Here is an 18,481-nt window from a genome sequence, read left to right on the forward strand (position 1 = left end):
GATTACATATACCCAAAACAATTTTGCAGTTTCTCTGATTTAATCCTTTTTCTTTGACAGACTTTTGTATTATGGTCATTTTTTAAACAATGTTTTTGAAAATGATGACTCTTTTCTTATTCCTTGAAATTATAGAACTTTAAATGAGGTCATTTAGCCTGATATATATATATAATTATATATATATATAGAAACTGTTTGCATTATGAATCATAAAGGGTTGAATCAAAACATTTATATCTAGATCAACAAATCACAGAAAAACGCAAATACTGACACACAAATCCGGTGAAAACAAAGTACAATGAATGTTACAGTGTTTTTGTAGCAGACCTTATATGTACACATGCACTTTAAGTTGACAATTTACAAAATGTTTTAAGGAGGAGACCATCTTAGTATCACCGTGCAGAATTGATCCTTTTTACAATATTTCTTTTGGACTTTTATTTTTAACTTGAGTATGTGTAATCAGTTACTAGTATTTTCACTTAAATTAATTCTGAATCTTTTTTTATGGTTGGACAATGAAACAACTAATTATTTATTTAATTGCACATTCTTGCCTTGTGACACTCTATATAATCAATTAAAACCTTTTGAGAACTACAAAATGCACAGGTATAATATCGTCACTAATCTTTTATAAAACATACACGTAATTATTCAATTGATCTCTCTGTCATGTCCATCATATCAATACTTTTCACAGATTCTAATATATTCAACACATGTCATTTTGTCACTTAATTTGCTAATTGTTCTTGTCAAAGAACTCTTTTATAAATCAAAATAAATTTTAATGTAAAATAATAGGTTATCAATATTTTTTTATATTGTTGAAGGAGTCATTGGCAATTTTAAGAACATGTACTAGTATAATGCTCGATTAAAAAAATAAAATTTCAACGGAATTTAATTTTTTAGGACAAACTTTTAATGCAGCTTAAAACATAGCTTAAATTTCAAAACCCATGAACATACTATATGCTAATTGTTTTCGTTTTACTTTAGAAATCCTATCATCTTCAGTATTGAATTTGACAATAGACAATAAGCATTAGCCATATTAATAATAGTTTTCTGAGGTCAACGAATTTAAATGATTTTTTATGCGAAAATATCTTACAAAAACATTCAGTTAATGTGAAGTTTCCCCTTGGTTTACACACTTCTGAGTATGCTTCGGTGTAATGTTAACGATGCAATATAATTCATAAACTTATCTATATCATCTTTGCATGAATTAATTAAAAGAGGAAAAATAAGCTGAATAATAGAATAGATTTGTTTTACAATTTATTTTTAGATGTAAATTGACTTATTCGAGTAAGATCATTATTTATTAATGCATTTGTAACTCTATAGCCACTATAGACAAAACCCAGAGAAAAAAATGTTGATTTTGCAAAATTCTAACACTTTAATTTTGTTAGTTTCTGATCCACATAAAATCTATTCTCGAACTTTTGTTTCTGATATTTTTGAAACATGATGTTATTTGAAAATGATGAATCGTTTTATTGTTTTTCGTAATTTTCATAAACTTTCCACAATGAGGTCATTTTCAGCATGAGCTTTTCCTGAATTATACACTTGTATACAGACATAAAAAGAAACTGTTTGCACTTGACTAAGGGATGTTTGAATCAAAGGCAGTGGACTTATGTTGGTTTGAAATCACAGCTCCGCAAATATTGACTTCAAAGGCTTGGATCGGACCAACAGAGTATGACCATAGCAGTGTCACAGTTTAATTTATCTACAAGTCTAAATGTTTTATTGTAAGAGTCACAGTGCATAATCAAGCTTAGCAATGAATGATTTGTAGCTAAACACCATCTCAGATAGATTGGTAGATTTGATGGTGGTAGTGTAACGGTATGGTATACAAGGTGGACTGAATTGGTACACACTAAGGTAAAGTGATGGCACAACAGTACTCTGACGATGACTTCCCTACCCTTCTCTCCAAAAATACAACCTCCGGGAATCGTATTTCAGCCTGACAACACATAGTCAAATATATATGGTCAAATACATCAAACTGCATTCTTGCCTTGTTCATCTAAATAATCAGATTAAAACCCTTTTTAGCATGCATCGAACAAAATGCACAGGTATAATATCTTTCAAACATAGCTGCATCCCCAGACTGCAACAGATGAACAAAGCTGGATAACATTCCCACACAGTTTTAATTAATGCACTCATCTAGCTGCGTACAGTGGAATGGAGTTTTAGGGTATCATTGGTTTATTTAGGGGGATACCAGATAATTACCTTAAACTTTCTGCGATTTTAAAATTCTTGAGTAATTATAACATTTGGATTGTAGACCTATTTTTAACCATATTTCCTTCTTATGAATATCTCACAAGAAGTAATCTTTATATCTTAACGTGTCAATAAATTTTCGTTTCCCATTTCTTAACAGTGTGTAAAAGATGGATGAGAGAAAAACCCATTTAGAACATAGAATTTTTCAAGTAGAAAATAATCGGTCACTTTTTACTTAAGTCCGAAGTAATCATGTCGTCTGTGGAGAGTGTTTTACCAGACGACAAAGTGTTATCGAAACTCTTTTTGCGCGAATGAGATGATGGCGTGACATCTTGTTCACCACTGTCTGTCGCGAAAGCCAGTTTTCCGAAAATGCCCTTAAATCGCAGCTGGAGAGCTTTGAAATTTTCTCTCCTCAGAAGAATGTATATCCAGGGATCGATGATGGAATTGGTGATGCACAGTCTTACTACGGTTAATTCTCTAGACCCATCGCCACTGATCCACAGGGCTGCATGCCCAAGAATGGTGAACTATACAATGAAAGAAAACAAGCAATTTTTATTTACTAATTCAAAGAAGATAAAAAAATCTGCAACTAATAGCAAATAAAATGTAGATTTTTTAAATTTAAAATAAAATAAAATAAAATAATAATAATCACCATAAGTGGGGTCCAACAAATCGTAAAAAGGGTAACAATTACGAGCAATAAAATCACGTTGAAGATGTCGGATTTTCTTCGTCTGGTTTTGGAAATTGTGTTGTCCTCTCTAAAATGTCTACAGAGTGACGCAATGACAAGCACATTAAAAGAGATAGTGGTAAATAGGATCAGCAATCCAAATAAGGAGTAAACGTAGGAATTGGCTCGGTCTAGGGTGGTTACTCCAATAAAGTTCAGAAAGCACCAGGAACCTGGATAGTAATTAAAACTGGATCCAAGTCCCATCAAATGTAAACTGGAAATGAAGGCTCCAAAAATCCAGATGGAAATCAGCGTGATGTTTGCTCTATATTTTTTATTTAGTATATTGTATTTGAAAGGATATAAAATAGCCATAAAGCGATCAAAAGACATCGCACAAACAATCATTGCTGAGGAAATCAGCATAAAGGTAAATATAAAAGAGCTGTATTCACACAGAGGCTTTGGAAACTCGTAGGTAAAGTCAGAGGCATATCTGATCATAACGGTTGGATAGACTAATAGAATTCCCCCGCCATCCGTCAAAGCTAAGCCCGCGACCAGTCTGTAAAACGGCCTCCATTTGTGTCTCTTTCTGGCTCTTATCAGAGCGATGAGTGCAATTAAGTTTCCAAGTACTCCAAGAACAAACTGTAAGATTGGTGGAACTGTGGATTCCCAGATTCTGGCAGCCTTGGTCATGTTAAAGGTACTTGTAGTGGAGACGACATCCATTTTAAGTATTTGCTTTACGTTTTGTGCAAGTTGGTTTAGTTTACTTTGTTTATGTAGCTGCTGGCTAAATAATCATTTCCTGTGATGCACACAATATCCTTTTTTAGGTTTACAAGGACAACTGCTTTTTGAATATTGAATGAATAAAATCATTGATCAATATAATAACATCTAATAAACTACAACTAGAGGTATTTTGAGCAATAAGCTCACTTAATGATATACCTCCGCCTCCAACATGGTGATAATGGCAAAGTACATATTTGCACTGGGAACCCCGAAATAAGTGTCAGATCAAAAGTTAAAAAGGAGGTGCACAATGGCATTATTTAATAAAGAATCTGTGAAACTATCATTAAATTTTATTTAGTGGTATTAAAAGAGTTGCAGACTAGAGATGGATACCTTTCAATTTGATTTGCTCTAGATAACCCAAAATATGTGTCCAACCCAAAAGTTAAATAGGAGGTGCACTATGTAACAAAGATTCTGTGAAAGTCTCATGAAATTTCATTCAGTGGTATAATAGGAGTTGCGGATAAGAGATCGGTATCCCAAAGCGGAACAGACGGACATCCCGATCACTATTTACCCGCCTATTTTTCAAGCGGGGGTATAATAAGCCGTCCCTCACCTAAAATTTACCACCTAGTAAGAACCCCCCATTTGCAAAGCAGGCTAATAATTTGTGATGGGGGTGTCCATTCGTTACGTTTTGGGGCACCCATCTCTTATTTGCAACTCCTCTTATACCACAAAATCGAATTTAACAAGATTTCACAGAATCTTTGTTACATAATGCAATGATGCACATCGTATTTTACTTTTTAGTCGAACACATATATCGGGTTTCCTGTAGCAAAACATGGGCACTGCCATTCTTTCTTTAATAGTGATAGGTGCCCATCTTTTATCCGCAACTCCTACTATACCTCTGAATAAAATTTAATTTCACTTTCACATGTCATATTACCATTATGACCACCTATTTTACTTTTTCATCTGACAATTATTTCGAGTCTCCCAGAGCAATACACGGGATTTGCCATTAAAACCATTTGGGAGACGAGGTTATTATTTTGTGAGCTCAGTGAACGAGTCGGACTTTGGTGAATTTTTTCAGGGATTGGTAATTTTGATAAATTATAAGGAAATTTCACAATTTTTGTATTAAGAGCTGGTTTTTACATAATTCTTATAAGAGCTGGTTTTTACTAGTATGCTAATTTCAACCGTACATCGGACACAAATTAACCATCGTTGATTTCAGCTAAAAACATGATGATTCGCAGAGTATTTAACAGCAGAATCGCCAGAATCATCAATAATTTTAAGAAAATGGACAATGCCACACTTTTTTTTAATCACATGCATAGTATACATGAAATTAGTCTTTTTCTTGTTCACTGTCAATTTATTCACTATTCTTCATTGCAACTCTCTTTTTAAAGGATCAAATACCTGTTTTTACATTGAATAAGAGATTTGAAGGTAACCTCTTGATAAAATGGGTTTTCACCATTTGTTTCCAATTCAAGATAACCAATAATGTTGAATGCCCAATGTATCTTGTCTTATCTAATGATTAGAATATCTTATAAAGATGGATTGTATCATGACTTCGTTTTCTAGGAATAAAATTAGTGAGTGAATTTGTTATACTGACCTTCTGGTAATGCTCACAATGATGGAAATTTAATTACAGTTGTTATTATTAAGCGCACATTGCTAAAATTAGTGTTGAACCAAATGAGACATTTTGTTGTAACAGACACAGTCTTTTCCGAATAACTGATATACAATATGAATATACCAGTAAATCATTTGCTTTAGATGACATTTCGTTCGACTCGTGTTTTTCTTAATTTACTACCTTTTTGCGTCTTAATAATCTTTTTTATTATTCTCACTTTACATAAAACAATTTAATGTAAACTGATGCGCAGGAAAAGAAAGTCTTATTTCACAATATATCAGGTGCACAAGGAAATAATTTTTAGCATTGATTTCCAGTAACAATCTGCATGTTTTAATCACTTTAAGATGGTTGTTCTTAAATCGTAGTAAGGTACATTATATCTTTTCCAACAGGGAAGTGAGTTAGCCATTATGAAATCACAACTTCTAAAGCACGCTTGTTGAGTAAAAAAAAGTATATATTTGAAATCTGAATTTTGACTCAAATTTTGTCAACTATCTGCTCATGGCCAAGGGATAAGGTGTTGTAATTTAACCTATAAGTACGATCCAGTGAAATATATACATATGTAGACAACAGACAGTATTCAGACTCAAAAGTCCATTCAAACAATACAAATCAGGAACAGGGCAAACACGGACCTCTAAAATATCAGAGGTGGGGTCAAGTGCTAAGTGAATATCCCCCTGCTGACCAGACAAACACGCTTGTCTTGTGCTCCTTGTTATGACTGGGGAGAAAAATGGAAAGCCCGTGTGTAAATAATGGTATAAACAATTAGTATAAAAATTCAGTTAGCATCTGACTTAATTTATAGATTTATATGCTGATAAGGTCATTGTTTCAACCATAGATCTGATGAAGTAATTACTTTAAAGGAGACTGTTGATTTTCTTACTTCATCAACTCGTTTGTCAATAGCTTGCCTAGTTTCTAGAAATTGTTCATACGTAGAGTATACTCTTGCGTATCGAATCAACTGAGAGATACAAAAACCGTATGCAAAATAAAAATCCCTTTCCTATAAAACTTCGATCTGCGTCGAATTCTTTCTTTTTTGTATTCTTTTTACCACATATGTCTTTTATGGAATTAAATTGGCCTGCTAATGATTAACATGGCACTTGTTATAGTCGAAAAATGAACATAATAGAATAAAAGGTATTTTCATTGGTTGCAAAGTCAACTTAATGAAAAACAATGAAAACTTAACCTATTTCATGACAAATATTAATAAAAAAATGAAATTGCTTGGTAGAATTTAAAATATGATTATGAGGCTATGTACGATATAAATAATTCCATGTTTTTCATACTAATTTTTAGTCCGTTATTTATACACTGAGTTGACGACAACTTTTTTCGTTATTTCCCGATCATGACAAGGAGAACAAGGCGGATGTGACCGGTCGACAGGGGATGCTCACTCCTCCATGGCACCTGATCGCACCTCTGATGTTTTGGAAGTCCTTGTTTGCTCTGCTCCTATTTTGTATTGCGGACTTTTGATCTTGAATACTGTTCGTTATCTCCATATGTTTCACTGTTACATGGAAAGGGAGGGGCTCGGTAAACCTATAAATAAGCAAGAACATGAAGAAAAACATACAATACCTCCAAAGTTTATGACAGATTTCACAAAAGTACATTTTTAATGAGAAAACAATTTTTTGCCACAAAACAACTGTACAATTCAAGATTTTGGATTGATTATTGAAAAAAATGACTTACAAATTTATATTGCCGAAACCTACCGGTATTAGAAATGATTCATGTTTTCATTTTGCGAAAAAAAAACAGTTTATTATACAAAAAAAAATTATATATCGAGTAAGACTATTATTTCATATTCTGTATGTTATATGAAAATTTTTAGCACATTATCTAACACACGAGAGTATGTTACTTTGATCTGCTTTGCATTGAAAAAGATGATGGCGTGGCTTCCTGATTGCTACTGTCAGTTGTTAAATTAAGTTTGCCACAGAAACCACCACCACCACTACCACATCGTTTCTGGAGGATTCGGAGATTCTCCTTTCTCAGCAGAATGTAAATCCAGGGATCTACAATTGAGTTAGAGACTGCAAATCGGACCACCAGCAGTTCTCTGGGACCATATTCTTCCATCCACAAGGTGGCATGTGCAAATATTATGGACTTAAAACCAGAAAGAAATGAATATTGAAACGAAAGTCTGGAAAATAATTTTACAGCAAACACATAGAGAGAGAGAGAGAGAGAGAGAGAGAGAGAGAGAGAGAGAGAGAGAGAGAGAGAGAGAGAGAGAGAGAGAGAGAGAGAGAGAGAGAGCAATATCTTACAATAAGTGGTATCCAGCAGATGGTAAATGCCACGACAATGACCAGAAGTAAAATCATGTTGAAGACGTCACTTTTCTTTACCTTCCGATTAAGTCCTCGTTTGGATGCTCTCAAATTTTTACAAATAGTTACAATGACAAATAAGTTAAGGGTTATAGTTGTTATCAAAATAACATTTCCCAGAATTGAGTATATAAAGGAATTTACTCTGTCCAGCGTACTTTTTCCAACAAAATTCAAAAAGCACCAGGATCCAGGGTAGTAATTATAACTGGAACCAAGACCCATCAAATGCAAAGAGGATACAAAGGTGCTAAAAATCCAGATGGATATAAGCGTTATATTTGTTCGTCGCTCTTTTCCAGCCACGTTGTACTTAAATGGATACAGAATAGCCACGAAACGGTCAAAAGACATGGCACACACAATAAGGGCCGAAGACATTGGAGTAAATGTAAATATGAATGAGCTATAGTCACAAATGGGCTTTGGAAATTTATATGTAAAGTCGGAGGCATATCTCATCATAACTATGGGGTAGACTGCTAGAATGCCCCCGCCGTCCGTCAGAGCCAAACCAAAGACTAGTTTATAAAAGGGTTTCCATTTGTGTCTATTTCTGGACATTAACAAGACGGCTATTGAAATTAAATTTCCAACTACTCCTAAAAAGAACTGTAGACCAGGCGGAACTGCTGATTCCCATACTCTCTCTGTTGTGGAGTTCGGGATCGGAGGGGCAGTTGTGTTCATCTTTCAAATAACTGGGATCAACAGAGATTCGTTTTATTACTAAAGAGAATATATACCGAAAAGGTATTGCGTAAAAAGAAGACTTAATTTCCCGTGTGTGCAATTTCATTCCTATATGAGGGTTTAAGAAATTTAAAAATTGTTAAACAAGCAATAGACGGGAAGAAATCATAATTTAATTATAAAGTGACAACATACGCAGTAAAAGTAAAAGTATACAACTCATCTATTATCAATTTCACTTTGAATTCCGGTCTATATTTTGATTACTAATTTTCTTTTGTCAGGATTCTGACGTATGTGCAATCTGACACCCTGTCTATTCCGACGTAAAATGTGTGTGCTAGTGCATATCTATTGCGTGTAAAACGCTGCTTTATTCGATAATCTTGTGATGTTTATTCAAAATCTTGTAAAGTATATTCAAAATCTTGTGATGTATATGCAAAATCTTGTGATGTGTGTTCAAAATCTTGTGATGTTTGTTCTATAATCTTGTGATGTATGTGCAAAAACTTGTGATGTGTGTACAACATCTTGTGATGTATATTCAAAATTTTGTGATGTATGTTCTTTAATATTGCGATGTAGGTTCTATAATCTTATAATGTATATTCAAAATCTTTTGATGTATGTTCTATTCTCTTGTGATGTACGAGGGCTGTTCGGAAATTTTTGAGACACTCTGTATATTTTGCTTTCTTATGACCGTGGTTCCGTGAAAACGTTTGTCAAACATTAAGAATTTAAGAAGCAAGGGATATGTGGTTTTGTGTGGAGACTGAACTCGATTTCACCATCAACCAGGGTAGATGTAGTACTAGTATCTAGGAATACGTTTTTCGATATATATCATACATGTAGATGTACATGTAGATACATGTACATCTACTGTAAATTTGAAGGACTGAAAAAAGGTGTTGGCAAACGTAATAAGAGTCTCGAGGCTCTCGTGACATTCCACCCACTTCATCTCTATATCGTCAATGAAACGCAACAAGCTAAGGTTCTTTTAAATTGGCGCTTGAAGTAACAAGTTACGTTCAAGTCTTCCAATGAAAGCATTGGCATAAGGCAGTATCATTTTCGTACCCATAACAGTGCCATCAACCTGCAGGTAATGTTCTCCATTACACTTGAGCACCTGAGAACATGTTCAAGGAGCTTGGCAAGGGACTCTGTAGAAGGAATATGTATTGATCTACTAGCCCAGATTTCTCTACAGTCTTTGATACTCTCATCGTGCGGAATATTGGTGTACAAATATGTGACGTCCATAGTCACGAGAAGGGCATGATCTGGAAGGCCAGTAGAGGGCGTCTTTCTAATGTAGTCCGTGGGTGTTCTTGAGATAGGATGCATATGGCAATTTCTCCACCTGTGGACGGAGATGTAAATCAGTGTATTCAGAAATTTTCTCCAATCCGTGAGGTGTCCAATTGCACTTACTATAGACCGACCTGGCAAGCTTTCTTTGTGTATCTTAGGAAGCAGATAAAATTGTCCTGGTCTACAGTCAGTGGGAGTTAGTGTCTCATAGACGTTGATGCTAATCTTGTTTTTCTCAAACATTTTATCATGAGTTTTTATGATAGCGGTGGAGAATTCTTTAGTAGGGTCAGAGTCCTGTTTCTTATAGAAACGTTCGTCCGAGAGTCGTCTATGGGCCTCCGCCGTGTATGTCTCTTTATCCAGTTCTACAACTTAGAACATTTGTCTGCTTTCTTCATAACAATGCCGTAACGATTCTTTAATGATTGTAAGGCGGATCTCTCTTCCTTACTCTTATTGTCGGGAGCTTTGTCTGGCATTGAAAGGAACTTCTCTATGTCTGACTCAACGGCTTCAATATAAGACTCAAGGGCGCTGCATTTGTTCGGTGCAGGTTCCCAGTCATTTTTGGGCCTATTGAGTTTGTGTTCCTCTAGATCGTGTAAATCTGGTTGTGAAGAGTCATATGAATCAACTTCGGAGTCTTTTCTGGAGAAGTGCCCCTTCAAACGAAGTCTCAGAAAGAATGCTTGGGTGTCCTCTCTGATTTGTTTTTCGTCGACCTTATGTTTTGTGGGGCAGAAATTCAGCACCTTGGAAGGAAGTGATGTCTGCGATTCGGAGAGAGGAGCACTAGATTTATTGAGCACTGGGCAGACGTCAGGAGTTTGTAAGGGTCCGTTCCTCGAGATTGTCTTTATGGGCCCCTCCGATCCCTTTAAGCGTCTCGAGTGGGGTGTCCTTGTTTTGTTAACTCTGACCTCTGACCGGTTGTTCCTATTATGTGGAACACTGTCTCAGAGAAATTTCTTTCTAATTGAGTCTTGTCAAGTTTATTTCTTAGGGACATATTATAGGTTTCAATAATCTTATGGGCTTCATCAATATCGGTCTGGGACATGAAATCATTGAGGGATGATTCTAAGGACGTGATCTCACTCTCAGATTGTCCTGACTCGTGGATATCCCAAGAAAGACAGAGTGACATCAATTATTTAGAACATCTCTTTGTAACAATTTCCCAGCGTTCTTGAAAATGTTTGGAGATTGGCCCTATGTTAGGCGTAACATTTATCTAGAAATTTAAAAATCTTATATATTGAAGTATATGGGAAAACTTAGAACAAGTGGACTAAAAAACAACTGAACCTTATGTGGAAACATCCTGGGGTAGTGTGGATTCTAAATTGTTCAAATCATGGCCCCCGGGGGTTGGGCGGGGCCACAATAGGGAGTCTAAGTTTTACATTAAAGTATACAGGAAAAATCTTCTCAAGAACAAGTGGAGTAAAAAGCTGAAATTTATGTTGCAGCATCCTGGGGTAGTTTAGATTCTGAATTGTTGGAATCATGACCCTTTAGGATTGTCAAGGTCAAGATAGGTATTACAAAGGGGGAATCTGTTAAATGACAGGATGGCTAAAGTAACTCAGGTGAGCGATGTGGCCCATTGGCCTCTTGTATTAATTTAACCTATAAATACGATCCAATGAAATACATGTATATGCAAAAGGAGATAGTTAACAATAATCAAGCTCAAAAGTGAATTTAAACAATACAAATCAGGAGCAGAGCTAGAGCAAATACGAACCTCATAACCATTAGAGGTGGGGTCAGGTGCCATGGAGGAGTGAGCATTCCCTTCCAACCAGTCACACAAGGAGGATTGAAAATGCTTACAAGGTCATCGTGTCGACCATAGAACTTATGAAACAAAGACTTTAAACGAGAGTGTTCATAATCATGCTTCATCAACTTATTTGTCAATAGTTTGCCCCGTTTCTAGAAATTGTCCATGCATAAAACATACTCAATATCAAATAAATTGAGAGATATAGACCCTGCATGCAAAATAAATCCTTTTCCTATAAAATTTCGATATGCGCCGATTTATTTCTCTAGTAGTCCTTTTACCACAGATGCCTAATATGGAACCAAATAGGCCTGCCAATGATTAATTTGGCACAAAATTAAATAAAAGGTTATTTTACAGGATGCTAAATCGACTTATTGAAGAACAATAAAAGCAAAAATTATTTCGTAACAAATATTAATAAAAAATGCTTTGTAGAATTTAAAATGTTATTACGATTCTATGTATGATATACATAAGAAATAAAAAGGGATATCCCTGTTACAGGGGAAGGGAGTGACTCGGCAAACCTATAAACATGCAACAACATTCGGAAAAAACATGAACAACCTCCAAAGTTTATGACAGACTTTACAAAAGTTTATTTGTAAAAAGAATAAGACATAAGAATAATGATTTGTCACAAAACATCTATAAAATTCATAATTTTAGATTGATTGGATTCTTTGTTATGAAAATTGTCAGCATATAAAATACAACAGAAGAAAGTATGTTACGTTGACATGCTTTGCATTGAAAAAGAGGATGGCGTGGCTTCCTGGTTGCTACTCTCAGTTGTTAAATTAAATTTGCCACAGAAACCACCAGCACCACATCGTTTCTGGAGAATTCGGAGATTCTCCTTTCTCAGTAGAATGTAAATCCAGGGATCTACGACTGAGTTACAGACGGCAAAGCGGAGCACTAACAGTTCTCTGGGACCATTTCCTTCTACCCACATAGCGGCATGTGCAAATATTATGGACTTAAAATCAGAAAAAAATGAATAAAAAACATTGAAAAAATATCTGATAAATATTTTTACCACAAACGCATAAATTGAGAGAGAGAGAGAGAGAGAGAGAGAGAGAGAGAGAGAGAGAGAGATTTCTTACAATAAGTGGTATCCAACAGACGGTAAATGCCACTACAATGACCATAAGTAAAATCATGTTAAAGACGTCACTTTTCTTTACCTTCCGATTAAGTCCTCGTTTGGATGCTCTCATATTTTTACAAAGAGTAACAATGACAAACAAGTTAAGGGTTATAGTTGTTATCAAAATAACATATCCCAAAATTGAGTATATAAAGGAATTTACTCTGTCCAAGGTAGTTTTTCCAACGAATTTCAAAAAGCACCAGGATCCAGGGTAATAAATTTGACTGGAACCAAGACCCATCAAATGCAAAGAGGATACAAAGCTGCTAAAAATCCAGATGGATATAAGCGTTATATTTGTTCGTCGCTCTTTTCCAGCCACGTTGTACTTAAATGGATACAGAATAGCCACGAAACGGTCAAAAGACATGGCACACACAATAAGGGCCGAAGACATTGGAGTAAATGTAAATATGAATGAGCTATAGTCACAAATGGGCGTTGGAAAATCATATGTAAAGTCGGAAGCATATCTCATCATCACTATGGGGTAGACTGCTAGAATGCCCCCGCCGTCCGTCAGAGCCAAACCGAAGACTAGTTTATAAAAGGGTTTCCATTTGTGTCTATTTCTGGACATTAACAAGACGGCTAGTGAAATTAAATTTCCAACTACTCCTAGAAAGAACTGTAGACCAGGCGGAACTGCTGATTCCCACACCCTCTCTGTAGTTGAGTTCGGGATCAGAGGGGCAGTTGTGTTCATCTTCAAATAACTGGGATCAACAGAGATTCGTTTTAATATCAAAGTGAATGTATGCAGAAGAGGTATTGCATAAAAAGAAGACTTAATTTCCTGTGTGTGCACTTTTTTCAAGGTTCAAGAAAATTAAAATTGTAAAATATGTTATGAAACGGGAAGAAATCATAATTTCATTTAAGTAATAACACACACAGTAAAACATTTTAATACGACACCTGTGTTATCCATTTACTTTGAATTCCGGTTTATATTTTGATTACTTATTTTCTATTCCGACGTAGAATTTGTGTTCCAGTGCATGTCGTGTTAGACAGCTTACACTGTAAATGATGACACGGAAGTCAGAATAATATAATAATACATATTGGTTGACATGCTTTAATGTCTAACGAATAGAAACGGAGGTGATGAAAAAATAATTTCCTAATAAGATCGATATACACACAATGAAGTCAGTCGACCATAACAAAAATTGTGGGAATATGAAATGAATGCTGCCTTACTGCCATGATCTGCAATTTTAAAGTGAAACTTAAAACACGATCACAGTATCTTTGATCATTCAGAATCAGTGTATAAATATATTTTAATAACAATAAATAAAATTAGGAAAAACGGAGAAAAAAATCACATGCAGAGACAGCAAGTGTTTGGATTAAGCATATTTCATCATCAATATATTCTCTAATGCAAAATGGTATGTACAGAGAGGGGATCAGAATAATGAGCAATGATTGATTTCATAAATAAACTTTAAACTATATAAATCTGTGAAACAGGAACGGGGAAACAATACAAATCTGTAAACAAGACATGAAAACTTGAAGAGGGATCAAATGCCATAGAGGAGTAAGCATTCCCTGTTGACCAATTACACCGACTGTGTGATTATTGTCAGTGACTGGAAAAAAAGAATATCTGTACACAATTCAGAGTGTGAATAATGACATTACAATTAGTATGAAAACGTCAGTCAGCAATCGACTTCACTCTCGAGTTGCAGTCAATTATGTTTTCAGAAAAAAACGCAGTAGAAAATTGCCTACTTACATTATCTTTAAAGATATTTTTTCGAAAAAAAAAAATCAACAATACAAGGTATAAATGGCATGCTTTCTTTGTAGTTCTATGGTCGATAAAATGACCTTGTCAGCAAATAAAATCTATCATTAAGTCAAATGCTGACTGACTTTTTTCATACTTATTGAATTGTCAACGGATTTTCCCGTTATTTCCCGGTCATGATAAGGAGCATATGACGATGGTGTCGATCGGTAGGGGATGCCCACTCCTCCATGGGTCCTGATCCCACCTCTGTTATTTTAGAATTCCGTATTTGCTCTGCTCCAAATTTTGTATTGTTTAATATACTTTTGAGCTTGAAAAAGACGCTAATTGTAATCTAACAACCAAGTTTCATAAAAAAAAAAACTGGATGACTTTTCTATCGTCCATTCCATTTTTCATTTCATGTAGCAATATAATCCTATCACCTGAATAAGATTTTTTGTCTCTGTACACCTGTACAAAGCTAGAGGTACTGTAAGCAATGAGGTCACTAAATGATTCCACGACTCCCATATATTTATAATGGTAAAGTCTAGGGCTGTGCAATATTACCGGTGTATCGGTATATTGCGGTATTATCCACCACGATAAATATTGCGATATGAAAATCAGATACCGGTATTTCACGATATTTATAAAAATATATAAAAACCTCCTGTATTGTAGAAACTGCTGAAATAATACTTGTAACTTCCCCAGGCCTTTTCAATCTAGTTAAAAAAAATACTTCGTCAGCTTTCAGAGGCAGATAGAGAGAGGAAGCTTTTCATTCACTGTCACAATTTTAAATATTTTACTTTAAAATAAAATTAATAGTTAATAAAAAGACTTTTATATAAAATCATTAAGAGAGAAAATATATAAAACATTTCTACAGAGTGTATACCATGTGTACTGTGGTTCTCAAAATCTCATGGAATCTACACGATCGACGATGAATGTTAAGTTCAAGATTTATATTACAAATTTATAAATGTCCCTCCATGTTTTCACTTAATACAGTGTTGCTTTTTATTATTTTTTAACAAGTTTCATGCCATTTTAAACACTTTCATGCTATACCAGGAGCATGTAATTTGTATATTTAAACAAAAGGCCAATGCAGTTCCTGATCGTATGTCATAATGTGAAATTAGGTCGGGTCAGACTAAAACACCAAACGCCCAAAATAGGTCACAATTTCTCTCTGGCGTTAATTTTATTCTGTGACCACATAAAATTTCCATATAGTATGTATTGTTTTAATCATTAAGTTACATTTTATACTATTTCAATAAAACAACCCCCCCCCCCAAAGTATAAAGAATATACTATGCATACTTTTTTTTTTCAATTTGAAAATACGTCAAATGAGTTCATTTTGTTTTAATATTTTACCTAGTATTTGAATAAAGTTATTACAATTATGTGTGCCATTAATGTCTTATCCCCTGCCCCCTTTAAAATTTATAGATAAATGCAAATAGTCTTTGAACTTGACAGGATTTTAAACTAAATTCTGCACAAATTTATTAATGATAAGTAATCTACAATATATCGCAATATATTGCAATATTCAATGTAAAATATTGCAATATATCGCAATATGGTTTTCACTCGCAATACCCAACTCTAGTAAAGTCCATGTTTTGCCCTTGAAGACCCGAAATAAGTGTCAGATCAAAAGTTAACAAGGAGGTGCACAATGGTATTATGTAATGAAGAATCTGTTAAAGCATCATTAAATTTTATCTAATGGTATGAAAAGAGCTGGGGATAAGAGATATCGTTCATTATTACAAGAATGGCCGTGTCCATGGTTTGCTTTGGGAAACCCAAAAATGGTTCTGATCCAAAAGTAAAATAGGAGGTTCACTTTGTAACAATGATTCTGTGAAAGTCTCATTAAATTTCATTCAGTGGTATAAGAGATGTTGCGGATATAAAATGGGTACCTCAAAGCGTAACAGAAGGACAGACATCCCGATCACTATTTACCCTCCCACTTTTCAAGCGGAGGGTATAATAAGCCATCCCTCAACTGGAATCTACCACTAGGTAAAAAATATCTGCTTAAAAAAACTGACTGACTTTTTTCATATTTATTATAATGTCATTAATATTGCAGTGAATATTCACGGATTTTGTAGTTTTTCCAGTTATGACAAGTATCACATGGCGGTTGTGACCAGTCGATAGGAGAAGATTTCTTTTCTCTATGGAACCTGATTCTACTTCTGATGTTTTTAGAGAGCCATGATTGCTCTGCTCACAGTATGTATTGCCTTGATATACTTTTAAGCTTGATTAATGTTCATTGTCTCAATATTTCATGTTTAGCATCACGTTTCAGCAATACTTCTATGCCTCCCTCCCACCCTAGCTTTGTTATGAACATTTTTTATTAATCTATTATGGTTGTATTTTTTACCCCAAAAAACGTAATACAATTTCCAACCTTACATAGGATTTTGAAATACTTTAGAGACTGAAGAATTTAGCAGTAAATATTTACAGATTGCAGATTAATACAAGGCTTCAGTTCTTTGTACAATTTCTCTTAAATTATTTTTTTAATGAAATGGAGTTATCTCTCATTAACCGGCCTTCCACTGAAGTAAACCATAACAAGGATGATATCAAGTATCCAGTGATACAACTAATATACCGACATACCTATCACTAAATTTTATTCATTCATTCATTCAGAAAAAAAACATGTTTCTACAATGTTCATTAGAACAACTAATAATAACTACTAATAACAAGCTTCATGATAAACGGGATGACTTTTCTTTTGTCAATTCCATTTGTTACGTAGCAATATCATCCTATCATCTAAATAGTTTTTGTCTCTCAGTTGATTCGATACGCAAGAGTATGCTCTGTATACGAACAGTTTCTTAAACGAAGCAAGCTATCGACAAACAAATTGATGTAACAAGAATATCAACACTCTCGTTTAAAATCACAATTTTGCAAGGAATCTTTGCTGATATGATGACCTTGTCAGCAAATACGTTTTTTATTAGCCAAATAGTGACTGACGTTTTTCATACTTATCGTTAGGTCATTAATGATACACTGAATATTTACGGATTTTTCGCTTTCCCAATCATGACAAGAAACACATTGCGGGTGTGACCAGTCGACAGGGGAAGATTTCTTCACCATAGCACCTAATTCGACTTCTAAAGATAGACATAAAATAAAAATATATCAAAAATTGTGTATGTCAGTATATTAATTTGTTATGTATCAGAACAAATAAGTTGCATATCAACATTAGTAAGTTACACATGTTAACATGACACATTCTAAGTTGCATGCCGACTAAATAAGTTGCATCTAGCACGTTAAACCAATTTTTATAATTGAAACTGTTAAAATTCTTATCTGATAATTTTTTTTCCTGCATTTAATCATAGTTTTATATGTTGACATACTTTTTTTTGTATGTTGACATAGTTTTCTTGCATGCCAACATACACCCTCTATCGTTTGAATATTTTTGTCTTGATTATTTTTTTAGTACACTGTACATAACATAAAAGAAAATGAAAATAAAACCCCCAGTTCAATTAAAATTTCAAATGCTAGAATAAATAATTATTTTAAAAAGTATCTAAATTTGAAATATGGGGACTGCGAGTAGTATTAAAGCTCAAAGTCCAATCTAAGAATACAGATCGGGAGTAGAACAAACAAGCACCTCTAACACATCACAGGTGGGGTCAACATTTCTTAAAGGGGATTGGGGCATGTACCAGTATACGTCCAAACTGAATTAATAGTAGCTAACAAATGTTTTGTTTTGTGAAAAACCAAATGTAAGAACATTTTTTTAAACGCTCAAATTCATATTGTTATATCATTTCAAATTCAGAAATCAATTGCAATGGACATGCAGCATTGAACGGGAGAAAAGTCGCCATCTTTGATATAAACAAATATGTAGACAAA

The 18,481-nt window shown here is 34.3% G+C and overlaps 4 protein-coding genes across 5 annotated transcripts; all 4 read right to left on the minus strand.

The window, feature by feature from the left end:
- Nucleotides 1-636: 636 nt before the first annotated feature.
- LOC134240432 (prostaglandin E2 receptor EP4 subtype-like) lies at nt 637-3,744 on the minus strand. Its single transcript, XM_062722522.1, has 2 exons — nt 2,948-3,744; nt 637-2,816 (listed from the first exon to the last, which is right to left on the minus strand). Exons 1-2 carry the CDS (start codon nt 3,704-3,706, stop codon nt 2,505-2,507), a joined length of 1,071 nt encoding a protein of 356 aa, XP_062578506.1. The 5' UTR covers nt 3,707-3,744; the 3' UTR covers nt 637-2,504.
- Nucleotides 3,745-7,307: 3,563 nt separating this feature from the next.
- Nucleotides 7,308-8,525, minus strand: LOC134240444 (prostaglandin E2 receptor EP4 subtype-like). Its single transcript, XM_062722534.1, has 2 exons — nt 7,730-8,525; nt 7,308-7,565 (listed from the first exon to the last, which is right to left on the minus strand). The coding sequence occupies exons 1-2, from the start codon at nt 8,480-8,482 to the stop codon at nt 7,308-7,310; spliced, it is 1,011 nt and encodes a 336-aa protein (XP_062578518.1). The 5' UTR covers nt 8,483-8,525.
- Nucleotides 8,526-9,562: 1,037 nt separating this feature from the next.
- LOC134240445 (uncharacterized) lies at nt 9,563-10,961 on the minus strand. The gene is made up of 3 exons (XM_062722535.1): nt 10,735-10,961; nt 10,266-10,462; nt 9,563-10,179 (listed from the first exon to the last, which is right to left on the minus strand). Exons 1-3 carry the CDS (start codon nt 10,959-10,961, stop codon nt 9,563-9,565), a joined length of 1,041 nt encoding a protein of 346 aa, XP_062578519.1.
- Nucleotides 10,962-12,266: 1,305 nt separating this feature from the next.
- LOC134240435 (prostaglandin E2 receptor EP4 subtype-like) lies at nt 12,267-13,579 on the minus strand. 2 transcript variants are annotated; one of them, XM_062722526.1, is made up of 2 exons: nt 12,803-13,579; nt 12,267-12,591 (listed from the first exon to the last, which is right to left on the minus strand). In XM_062722526.1, exons 1-2 carry the CDS (start codon nt 13,472-13,474, stop codon nt 12,340-12,342), a joined length of 924 nt encoding a protein of 307 aa, XP_062578510.1. In that variant the 5' UTR covers nt 13,475-13,579; the 3' UTR covers nt 12,267-12,339. The 2 variants fall into 2 exon arrangements, with proteins under 2 accessions (XP_062578510.1, XP_062578509.1); XM_062722525.1 differs by having other exon boundaries at nt 12,722-13,579.
- Between the last annotated feature and the right edge of the window lie 4,902 nt (nt 13,580-18,481).

The sequence above is a fragment of the Saccostrea cucullata genome, unplaced genomic scaffold, assembly GCF_032062105.1.
Source record: "Saccostrea cucullata isolate Sc308-1 unplaced genomic scaffold, CSIRO_AGI_Scuc_v1 ctg246, whole genome shotgun sequence".
NCBI lineage: Eukaryota > Metazoa > Mollusca > Bivalvia > Ostreida > Ostreidae > Saccostrea > Saccostrea cuccullata.